At 34.3% G+C, this 12,469-nt stretch overlaps 1 protein-coding gene and 2 non-coding genes across 3 annotated transcripts; 1 reads left to right on the top strand and 2 right to left on the bottom strand.

The window, feature by feature from the left end:
- Positions 1-7,460: 7,460 nt before the first annotated feature.
- Positions 7,461-7,579, bottom strand: LOC142983307 (5S ribosomal RNA). The gene has a single exon (XR_012960072.1). It is a non-coding gene; the product is annotated as a 5S ribosomal RNA (ribosomal RNA).
- A 195-nt stretch (positions 7,580-7,774) lies between these two features.
- LOC142983312 (5S ribosomal RNA) lies at positions 7,775-7,893 on the top strand. Its single transcript, XR_012960076.1, has one exon. It is a non-coding gene; the product is annotated as a 5S ribosomal RNA (ribosomal RNA).
- Positions 7,894-9,211: 1,318 nt separating this feature from the next.
- Positions 9,212-12,090, bottom strand: mRpL24 (mitochondrial ribosomal protein L24). The gene is made up of 6 exons (XM_076129876.1): positions 11,927-12,090; positions 11,671-11,846; positions 11,118-11,235; positions 10,826-10,972; positions 9,996-10,127; positions 9,212-9,362 (listed from the first exon to the last, which is right to left on the bottom strand). Exons 1-6 carry the CDS (start codon positions 12,020-12,022, stop codon positions 9,264-9,266), a joined length of 768 nt encoding a protein of 255 aa, XP_075985991.1. The 5' UTR covers positions 12,023-12,090; the 3' UTR covers positions 9,212-9,263.
- Between the last annotated feature and the right edge of the window lie 379 nt (positions 12,091-12,469).

The following is a 12,469-nucleotide window of genomic DNA, read 5'->3' on the forward strand; positions in this document are numbered from 1 at the left end:
TTTAGCCCACTAGGCTACATAGTGCATGTTATCGCAGATATGAGTTCAAATGTTAAAATAGATTATTCATATTATTATCGCTGACTTAACGCTCTTTATTATCTCGGATGAAATCATCTATCATCTATCATGAAATCTGAATAACTTTAAACCCTAAAAAAAATTCTTTTAAATTTAACTTTCAAGAGAAATAGCGAAAATAGAAATTATATTTTGTAAAATTCCCATCAAAAATATTACAGGCAATCGCTAGCTAATAAAATTTCCCATGAAATTTGTAGTAATTGTAACACATTTTTTTTATTATTATCAGTGACGTTATGAAGATAATTCAATAATCATGATAAAAAAAATATCAGCCAGTATGTCAGTGATATTGCGAAATCATTATATCAATATGGAATTTAACTGTATTGATGCAGTTTAATACTATAATACAAGTACAAGAGATAAATGGACTTATTTACTAGAACAAATATTTTAAGTATTTCTTGTTAACTTTCTTTGGTTTTGAAGCACATACATAAAATGAAACCCTGAGTTCGCAAAATCCTGTGAGATATTAAAAATAGGCAAAAATAAGGACCCACGAAGATTATAGAGGGTTACTAGATAATCCAAAGAAATTGGCAATATATGTATGGCTCTGTATAAGACACGGTAGCTGTGACCATGGATCCTACTTACTAATTAATATCAAAGGATGGACTATGAACCAATACATTCTATCCATACTAATAAAGTAAAACTGTGATTAAATATGGGACGCTAGCTGCTATCCGTCACGTAGGTATTAAAGAGTTCTACATAAAAATAATACGACGTGTTCTATGCACAGCGACCATAATAAACTTATAAATAATGTTATATTACAGAATGTAGGAAAAATTAAAAATACCTTCATAAAATCCGTATATTTGCGGATTTTCCTAGTACCTAAGTAATATTTTTAGATTACCATTTCGATACAATTACTAATACTTCTACATAGGTAGTCATAATAAAAACAATCAATCGGCGATTTGTTAAAAGCTCTTTTAAAAATAAATAATGGGAATTACACAAATTATTACCATTTTTCTTTCAATAATCTGTCTACATAAATATTTAATTCGATTACATTATACCTACAATGAAGTAAAGATAAGTGTCTCGCGTCTAGCTCGTGACTTTCACGTGCACATAATATTGGTTTGAATGATTCGACCATGAAATGTATAATTTTTATAAACTGTCGGACATTATATATGCGAATAGAAAACCTATTTGACATCTTTAAAATAAATGCACGTACATAATAGAAGTAATATATTACAATGACGTTTGTCATATAATTTTGTACATTATTTGAATAACAATAAACTATGGAAGGAATCATAAACAAGAAGAAATTTTAAATCACTTATTAATTACCATTTACAAATTAATTTTAAAGAGATTGTGTGATAACGTAATTTGCTTCTAAAAATAATAACCCTGTTTACTTTTTCCCTAATTCCACCCTGATCAAAAGCATTATTTTAATTTTGAATAATTTGCGATAATTTTTTTTTTTATTCACGAGCCTTATCTTAAAAACAAAATTTAAAAATCGAACACACATTTAAACAGCCCACAAAATGACATTAAATAATTTCGTCTGAAAACAAAAATTTGTAAACTGATTTTTTTCTAAAAAATAATTTTATAAAAATCTCAGTCTTAAGTTCTACAATAAAATTACTATAAACGATAAATATGTGCATTGCTTCACACTCATTAAGCCTACGTGAGCGTAGACTCGTAGACTCAAAGTAAATTCTCCTCCATTCACCACCAACGATTAGTCACCGTGTCATATTACTTCATATTGTACCTGAGACCTTTTTCTTGAACATGTTTAAATGCAGGTAAAGTGCCGTCTTCCGTGTCTTCGTGGTCTAATGGATGCAAATGCAGTTGCGTGTCGGACCTTACAACATTTTTTTTTTAAAATAATAATTGCATTTTTCTTTTTCGGGATTCACAGAACAGCCAAAATGATAATTAATATCTAATTTTGTTTATTTTTTATAAAATAATTGATAATTTAATGGCGGCAATTTTAGCTGGCTAAAATTAACTCTAATTAATTATACAAAAGAAAATACTTTATTTATTTATTTTTAATAAAACAACACAGACATATTTTTTTTAATATGAATGAATATGGTGTTGTATTTAGTAAATCTAGACATTACTCTAAGGAAAACGTTATTTGGTCTCTGCCTACCACTTTAGGAATGTTTCGAAAAAAAGAGAAATTATTTATTTCATAATCATATTTACGTTTTAATTATCATATTTCCTTATATTAGGTTATTTTAAACCTTACTCTGTCACTAAGTCAATTAATTAGTAACACATCACTTGTATATTAATCATAATCGCTTTTCTATCTCCTATCACAACTGACCCGAGACAGTCTAATCTTTATCACCATCACGAGGTGATCACGCGTGAAATATGTGATAGTATTTATATAAATGTAATTTTATCTTGATCTGATAGAGAAGGGCTTATTTTTTTTTCCTTTTTGTTTGTGGTGTGATTGTCATTTGTTTTAATGGTGAAGGAAAGTTTTGGCGGCAACCGATTTGTGTGGATCCGTTCAATAGTTATTGGGTTAAAAGAATTAGGTACTCAAAATTAAGTTAAACGATGTATTTATTTGACCAAAATCAATGAATTTATAATCGTTTTAGTTACCTATTTCAAACTGTTGTTTTTATATGAGTTTAAACGCTATTGGATACATAAACTATCGCTAAATGTACCTTAAGGCTCCTACACACAGTGCCGGCGGCAGGGCCGCCGGGTAAGCCGCCGGCCAAGCCGCCGTGCACCCGGCGGCATACAAAGCCGCCGGCTTGGCCGCACAAAGGAACCGCCGGCATGGCCGCCGGGGTGTGCCGGCGGGTTACGCGGCTCAGTTCGTGCCTGGCATTCGAGCGGCACGCATCATTCGGAATGATCTTTGACGGCTTTGTGCGGCTTGTGCCGGCGGCTCGTATTGCCGGCGGCATAGCCGCTCGGCATGAACCCGGCGGCATTGCCGCCGGCATGTGTGTAGTAGTCTTTAGAGAGCGGAGATAAGCTGTTTTACTAGGAGATGAAATATGAGACATACCAGCATTATTGTATAATACTTAATTGCAAAATATATTTTAGTCTAGTACATAAAGACAAATAATACTACGTAAGTACCTACATCGATTAAGAAGTTAATAATTAATTTTATTACTTGCTGTGTATTCTTATAAGGAAGCTGCAGATTTCCGCGTATATTATTTACATTTACAATTTCTTTCTCGTATCAGAAAGAGCTGTAGCGAAAGTGATGCAATCGTCCTTTTATGCAGTTTTCTTTCCTGCTACCCTTGAAAACTTGTCACAGGTTGTTGAACTTGAATAGATATAAGTATTACTTTTTGAATAAAATATTCTGCCGGTACTTCTCACCGTCTTATTATTTTGCGAATTTAATAATCGCTTAGAAGCAGCTTTTATTTCAATAGATTCTTTGTAGAAAGAAGAAGGAATCATTTTAACTTCACCTTTTTTTTAAAAGGATTACCCCCGGTTTACATTTAGCGGTAGTTTATCTATTCAATAGCGTTTTTTTTATATGAGTTTTAACGCTTTTGAATAGATAAACTACCCTTAAATGGAGCTCGGAAACCGGGGGTAAGAGGATAAATCCTAATAATATTGTAAATGTATAAGTTTATAAGAATGTGTCGATGTATGCTTGTTTGTTACCCTTCCACTCAAAAACTACTAAACAGATTTTGAGTTAAGTACGCCAATAGCATTATTTTCTTTTGTAACCTGAACTCGACCAAGTAGGACGTAGGGTACCTACCTACTTTTTACCCCAAGAAATCTTTTCAGGCGAACGAAGTTATGCTCTGAAGATATAACTATAGAATCATGTGCATAAACAATAATATACCAGTATATAAAGAAGGTCGTTTATTATGAAACAGAATTATCAGCGGGAAAATATAAACAGGTCGTTATATTAACTGAACCGAAGCAAAACAATAATATTATTCAGTATTCCACATTTAGAATTATTTTACTATAAGCGAGTAATCTTATTTTACGCATCATTTGATTTTTACACTTCCTGGGTTATTAGGGCGGTATTTTTATAAAATTCGTCCCATACTTTTTTTTAATCCATGGATAGCAAATGATCAAAAGGCATTTTTCCAATAAAAGTTGACTATATTCGAGTAATAAATACCTAATAGGTAATTGTAAAAATCTTTCTTAGAATAGTACCTATCCTAAGAAAGATTTTTAAAATTACCTATTAGGTAGGTTTTTATTCCTCGAATACACTTAAGCTTAACTCAAACTTATCTGACATCGGAAAAAATCGTTCATAATTTCTAGATAGCTAATTACGAATTTCCGATTTTTCTATTTACGAACTAGGCCTAAATATAAATGTAATATATTGACAAAAGCAATATAAATCAGCAAATAATATTGCAACAACATTTCCATCACTGAGTGCAATGTATGATAAACCTTACATTTTATATTCAAAGAAAACCCACCCTTATAACAAAAGACACAATCACCAAAATCCTGTAAAAAAATGTCATATCACTTTACAACGGAAACGAACAACTATACATTGGGAATTCAACCTTATCTCAAACACTATAGGGTCATAAGTCGAATGATTTGTATATTGGATATGTCTTTAGTTGTGTTGTAATTTTGACTTTATTGTAATTAGAATAAAGTGCAAAATTGTTTGATAATATAGAGATAAGTGCATTAACTGAAGCACGAGGTTTATGAATGATCAGAGTTTATTGTTTGTTGATAATGTAGGTCGGCTTTTTAAAGATTATCGCCTATGTATGTTTGTATGTATGTATGCATGTATAAATGTATTTTTGTTTGTATGTATGTATCCAGGACAATGACAGGTGAAAGTCATTTCATTGTATGCAAAAAGTATTAAATCTAAATAAATATGCCATTTGAAAAGGGCTCATCTTTTTTTGCAAAGATACAAGTCGCGTGCCCTTTTGCAATCACATACATAATTTTATTCAAATCTAAAGTATGAAGGTTATTAAAAACGAAATTTTGTGAGTAAATGAGTAAATATAATTTGTACAGCTACGTTAAAAATATGAATGCTTAGAAATTCCGAGGCACTCATAGCCAGTAGCATCAGATCAAGCCTGGAACACATCTCTACCACTTTATTTTAAAGTCATGTATACCTAAAACGCCGTGAAAAAACCTTTCATGCTGGGATGCTGTATCCTTTAAATATGATCCTTGTTGAAAACCTCAACAAGAGATCTACGCAAGGATGACTAACGTATTGACGTAAAAGCTCTATGCCCAATGAGTTAGAGGGAGGTCTCAAAGAAGATGATCTCTTTAAGAGGGTTATCATAAAGCCATAGCCAGATGCGCCCATCGGTCGGTATACGATCTGTAGGTTAAGCAAACCTTGGCGCGGTCATTCCAAAGATGGGTGACCGTATAGTGGTATTTAAACTAGGTGTCTCCGTGCTTCGGAGGGCAAGTAAAACGCCGGTCCCGGCTGTTGTCAGTTAAGATAACAGTTGATAAATCACGTCAAAGGCCTTCGTGCGACTTGAACTACTTTGACACTAGGTTGACCACTAACCATACGATAAACAAACAACTGACGTACTGACGTAGAAGTTACGCCCAATGAGTTAGAGTGAGGTCTCAATGACATTTTTTAGGCATATCATAAAGCCTATTAGAGTTGCAGAGATTGAGCACAATAGTCGCCACAATCAGAGCACGTTTTAAAATCACGTCACGCAATAGATTACTAAAATACCTCGTGTTTGTCAATGTGTATAGCGCTTACGTAGTTTGTTTTTGAGATTCGCAGCACACATATCGACTCACAATCGTTAAATGTATAAATCTTAAGGCTCTAATCTTCTAGTATTATTTTTCTATCAAAACCATGGAATAACTAACACGAGAAGAAGTAGCATGTGGGCGTGGCGCACGTGCCATATGAAGTGTGTGCAGCTATACATACCCTAGTAGTACTAACTTATGAGATAGCATTAAAAACACGTAGCCCTCCGTAGCTATGATTCCGACATAAAGCACAAAGTATTATTGGAAAATACGATGTACTCTCATGTCATTGAAACAGTTTGTTTGTAAAATGCTGATCATTTTAATTTGTAAAAGTCGTTTGTCTCTTTTCATATTTCAGTTAAACGTCATCGGCTGAGTTTGGCAACAGCGACCGTCATTGAAAAAGTATGACATGCCCTTCCCTCTTGTGTTAGATATTCCGTGGATATGTGTCCTGCGACTGTTACAAACCTCATTCATAATCTACGTACGTCATGACATCAAAAACATGTTTTTAGCCCCCAACGAACTCGTTATCAGTAGGAACACTAATAACATTGTTATCAATAGATTTTAGCGTCCCACTGCTTAGTAATAGAGTGATAACACTGAAAAATATGTGCTATCGGTTGCTGACATGACCTCTAGCGAAAAACATGAAAACACGACCTAATATTAAGTTTGGAAACCATTTTATTTTGTAAATTATGCCTGCATGTATAGTGTATGGAAGTTGGCTGTTGAAAGTTAAATAAAACGTGCCTAGGAGCATACGTAAAACCTATCATCTTGGCCTTTATGGAACCTTAATTACTTAATACATAAAACGACTCAAACAGTATTACTGTCCCACATGTTGAACACAAATCTCTATGGTATAAGAAATACACCCACGTCATGCCATTAACAGAGTTAACTTAACAAAATTACTAAGGCTGGCTAGCCTATTGCCATTTACCGGAAATTGCCACTTACCGAACGCCGAGCTACTATTGAAAACCGTTCATAAGAATAGCCCGACCCCCGAATCGAACCAGAGAACTCATGATCAGCAGTCGGATACTCAGCTTAAGCATTTTGTGTATTTTCATAATAAAATTTTAATATCTGTATCACAGACCACCGTCAGCTGCATAAGCCTAGTGGCCACTAATGTTCTAAATACTGAATTTTTGTATACCTAAGCCAGATGTGAACCTTGCATATCGGCTCTTTACTAAGTTGTCAGACTTTACACAAAGCGCCACAGTAGCAGTCAGTGGGACAGCAAAGGTTTAAAGTCCAAACATAGTTGCTTCATATTTCATAATTAGGAGAATCAATTAGCAACAAAAGAAGATAAAAAGTTAATACCAGTCTCATAATTCCACGATAACCTTTCAAAGTCGAACTTATCAAGTTATTTGTGTATTATCATACACTTTTACCTATAATAAAGAAAGTTTGATAACTATCAACAATTACGTCAAAAAATACGTCAATAATTACAAAACAGCTGTATGATAAACATAATATTTCCAGAAAATATGTTATTTTGTACAAAAAGAGCAAAAAGCCAACATCACGTGGTATTCCCAGGCGGTCACCCATCCAAGTACTAACCACGCCCGATGTTGCTTAACTTCGGTGATCGGACGAGAACCGGTGTGTTCAACATGGTATGGACGTTGGCATATGGTTGTTCGAAATTATGAATCAAGATGAGTTTGATGAATAAATTAGTTACACTTGAGGCATCATAATGACTTTATAAATTATAACATTTAGATACGCATAAAAACAACCTATCTTACTAATAAACGTGATTAGCACTCTACTTACATTTGTTGCAAAACTGATTTGATTCAACAATTTTGACAAAACAAATGCCAACGTCCATACCATGTTGAACACACCGGTTCTCGTCCGATCACCGAAGTTAAACAACATCGGGCGTGGTTAGTACTTGGATGGGTGACCGCCTGGGAATACCACGTGATGTTGGCTTTTTGCGCTTTTTTGCAACATTTGGAAGCTTTTTATATTAATCGGTATATTGATATTCATAATTGTAAATGGTTTTATTATCCTATAACTGTAAACATAACATAAGTTTGATTTTTGTGCCTATCTGTGTGCATTCGTAGTGTACGGTCTACATATGCGACGACTATTGGACAGAAGTCTCGGGTTAGAATCCCGAGTCGAGACAAAAAGTTACTTCTGAGCTTCTGTTAAGAATTTTTCAGTGATTGCTCGGAGTCGGGAGTTGAGGTTGCAGACCTTCGTGCCTCGGAGAGCACGTAAAGCTGTCGGTCGTACGCCTGATCTCTCACTGGTCGTGTCGGTTATGACTGTGAGACTGTAACACTGGACTATGGGAGTGAAGGAAAAGAGAGGGTACCTGTGTATTGTGCACATGCTTGGCCACTACAAAGAAAATCCTGCCCAGTGGTCTAGTTTCAATTAAACTGACCGCCGAAGCTGAATATTAGTCACTAGCTGACCCGCGCAACTTCGCTTGCGTCACATAAGAGAGAATGCGTCGTAATTTTTCCTGTTTTTGTAACATTTCTCGTTGCTACTCCGCTCCTATTGGTCGTAGCGTGATGATATATAGCCTATAGCCTTCCTCAATAAATAGGCTATCTAACACTGAAAGAATTTTTCAAACAAACAAACTCTTCAGCTTTATAATATCAGTATAGTATAGATAGTATAGATGAGGACATTTTAGTTCACTTGTCTTTATATAAGACTAGCTGACCCGCGCAACTTCGCTTGCGTCACATAAGAGAGAATGGGTCAGAATTTTCCATGTTTTTGTAACACTTTTTACTGTTACCTACTCTGCTCCTATTGGTCGTAGCGTGATGATATAAAATATGCTTTTTTTTCACGAAAAATATTCTCAAAATTATTTATATCTCTTAGTATAACGAAGTCGCGCTAAGACATATCCGCCATTAAAACAGTTGCCATGGCAACGGAATTTTGTTAATTCAATGTCATTATAATATTGAATATTCGCGACTTCGTTCGCAACCTGAATTTTCCCGGGAAATGCGTCATTTTCCCGGGGTAAAAAGTAGCCTATGTCCTTTCTCGGGTATCAAAATATCTCCATACCAAATTTCATGCAAATTGGTTCAGTAGTTTAGACGTGATTGAGTAGCAGACAGACAGACAGACAGACAGACAGACAGACAGACAGACAGACAGACAGAGTTACTTTCGCATTTATAATATTAGTATGGATTTCATTTCAAACACTTTTATTTTTTACACTGTTAAAAATTGTTTCAAAATCAAATAAAACGAATAATATTGACAATTAAACTATATTTAAAAATGTACACCACACTATATTACATTGTCTAATACCAGTAAGATTTGGCGGGAACTCGGTCTTCTTTGATGCCCATCTCCTCCATTATATCCATCTCGAATGTTCTTAATTTTGGCGCGAATGTTACCTGGGAATGGCATTCATATTAATTATATAATTACACTAACTTTAACAAAAATGATTTCTTTTCTTGGAATAAATATCTACAAGAGCACTGATGGTCGAGTAATATAAGTTGGTACCTCCCACGCAAGTGATTGCAGGTTCAAACCCGAGGCAACACATCAATGACTTTTCGATCTTATGTGTGTATTAGAAATAATGATCACTTGTTGCAACGGTGAAGGAAAATATCGTCAGAACAGCACTTGAAAGAATGCTAAGTCTCCAACCTGCAGTTGGCCAGGGTGGTAGACACAAAGCCGAACCCCTTCCCTCATTACGCGAGGAGACACTTGACCAACAGCGGGACATTAATGGATTAAAAATATAAATAAAGCATGATAAGGCTGTCTGCTAAGTTGACGGGTTATAGTTTCACAGCTGCCCGTACTGCAGGCTTACTCCCGACAGTATCGAGTTAAAAATCAAATTCGATTGGCTCGAACAAATGTTAAATCGTAGTTTTAAATTTCAAACTAGCGCGTGATCAAACACTGGTTTAAAATGAAAATAAACTACATCAAAACAATTCTATTAGTTACTTTAAGCCAGAGCTGGGAAACCAGACTTGAACAAAAATAATAATTTGATATTATACCTTAGTAGCATCATCATTAGTAGTATCCTTTTCAACATTCTCAACATACACAGCTTTGCTCTTAAAGTCCATGGTCTCCTCTGCTGTCTTTGGTATGGGGATAATTCTGCTACTGGCCATAGACACGCGAACCTGCAAGACAATGAAACAATGTGTCAACTATATTATCTGTGTTAAATAAAGATTATGATCTCAAAAAAAGATATCTAAAAAAGACACGTACATTCTATTGTGGGGTTGAAGCGAACCCAGATTGGGGGCAGTGGCAAGGGAAGGTAGCCATTATAACCACTGAGCCATGGATGTTTATATTATTTAGTACTTATTTGTTAGTTCAGTGAGGTAGGAACATTGCTAAATAGTTAATTTGGCAAATAGTACAGAAATATTCTGCCAACACATATTGCCAAAATAAACATATAACTTGTGCCAAGATGGATGAATAGAACTTTGTAAATTCTCACTTTGAGAATCTAAAATAATGTAAATATGTTTTGTGTAAATTGTATCAGATAATTGTCCTTGTAGCCTACAGACATATTACTGATTCCTCACATAATTTCAAACCATCAATGAAAATCAAATTAAATCTTTGATCATATAGGTTGACACTTATCAAAGCTGTTAGACACTAAGGCCTTTTGTACACAAGGCTATTTTAATTTTCGATAATCTATTGATTAAGATTTTTACACGAGTCTGATTAAAGGCTAAAATTGTGAAGGCCTTTAAAACTTTAAAATCATTGACATGAAGAAGAAGATGGCCTTTTGACTATTGTACATACAAAAGTGGAAAGGCCTTTTCTAAGACTAGGTTTTGAACCATACCTTGTCTCCTTCCTCAGTAAATCTCCATTCAATCTCTGTAGGCTTCAGTGTCTCTGGATCTACAAGCTTGACGTCAGTAGTCACCAATAACGGAGCTTCAGACTGAATTGTGATGCCTGGGAACTTCTTCTTCTCATCTTTACCAACCTGGAAAATTAAGATGAAACTTGTAAAATTTTTGTTAATAAAAGTTAAGAAAACTGCTTGGTAAACCGCAATAAATCCAAATATTTTTGCCTCAGTATAAATTTAGATAAAAAAAGCAGGCCAAATATAATATAAAAGCACTTACAACTCTAAGATGTGTGTTTAAACCTTCAACGATCACCCAGTTACGTTCCTGTATCACTTGTGACACAATCCCTTGCTTGCCTTTGTCCTTACCCACCAGTATCTCCACTCTGTCACCCCTGGAAAATACATAAATAACTTGTTATTCTCTACTTTATTTACTTTTATTAGAAAAATCCTGTGTATTCCATTCCCATGGGAATTTTAATCCCATTGATCCCATGCAAAACCTTATTTCGTCAGTTACAAAGTTGTTCAAAAGTCCAAAGCTTGATGATTTTATTTATATAGATTGTTTATAATAAATGTAGTGCTTTAAATAAAAAATTGTTACAAGTATTATTGTGCTCAGCGCTTTTGTGTTGATATGTGTACAAATTTTAGAGAGACTGTGTTAGTTCAAATTATTTTGTGTTGCTCCATAGAAAATAATATATCAGATCTAATCTGATAATCCACAGCACCGTTCTATGGGTATCATACAAACTTTAAGATTGATTCTCATGTACACTGAACCTAATTACCAACGGTTAGTATAAATACACATAACTTACTTGAAGAAGGACCATTCTGCTATAGGTTCCACAAACACCTTTTTTCTAAGATTGTTACGTTCATTCTGCATAGCGAACTGTGCCGTCCATGGTCTGTTTGTAGTAAAGCGATAATGTTTACGAGCTATCTGTTTCTTAGGATACTGGGGATAGTTAGTCGGATTCTTCCAGTAAACCTAAAACAAACACAAATATTATTTTTTTAGGTTATGTTACTGCTTTTGATTCAGTATAACCAATGATGAGATCCACGAACCTGCTCATAGCTTCTTTTAACGTATGACTCGGGAAAATTTGAATATTTAACAGTTAAGTCGCCGACTTTTTTCGCCAAAAAGCCGTAAATTCGCATTTTTTTATTGTTTTATTTCGTAACCTTAATATTTTGACAGAAATTAATTTGACAACTTTGGTGTTATTGCTAGTGCCAAAAATAAAAATGTGAACATATTTAATTACATAGTAACTCAGACCATACGCTTCGTTTTGGTACAAGCGTAGATGGTTAAAAATAAAGCTGTTTTTCGTCTCATATCTTATACAGTTACAAACAAAACTTAAAAAATATATTTGTTTGCCATAAATTCTGCAATCGAGCTGTAGACAGACCAATAAACTGTTTTTAAAATCCAATGACTTGATAAAACTTAACGATATCAGCAGCCTGCTCATTTTTCACTTATGAGCTTGTCAAGTATTTTGTTGATTTATTTACAAAAGTAGCGGTTTTTTGTTTAATCTTAGGAAATTGTGACAGAGTTACTGAAATGAAACGCAAATTGCTGCACCTAAAGACAAT

This window comes from Anticarsia gemmatalis, chromosome 23, assembly GCF_050436995.1.
Source record: "Anticarsia gemmatalis isolate Benzon Research Colony breed Stoneville strain chromosome 23, ilAntGemm2 primary, whole genome shotgun sequence".
NCBI classification, from domain to species: domain Eukaryota; kingdom Metazoa; phylum Arthropoda; class Insecta; order Lepidoptera; family Erebidae; genus Anticarsia; species Anticarsia gemmatalis.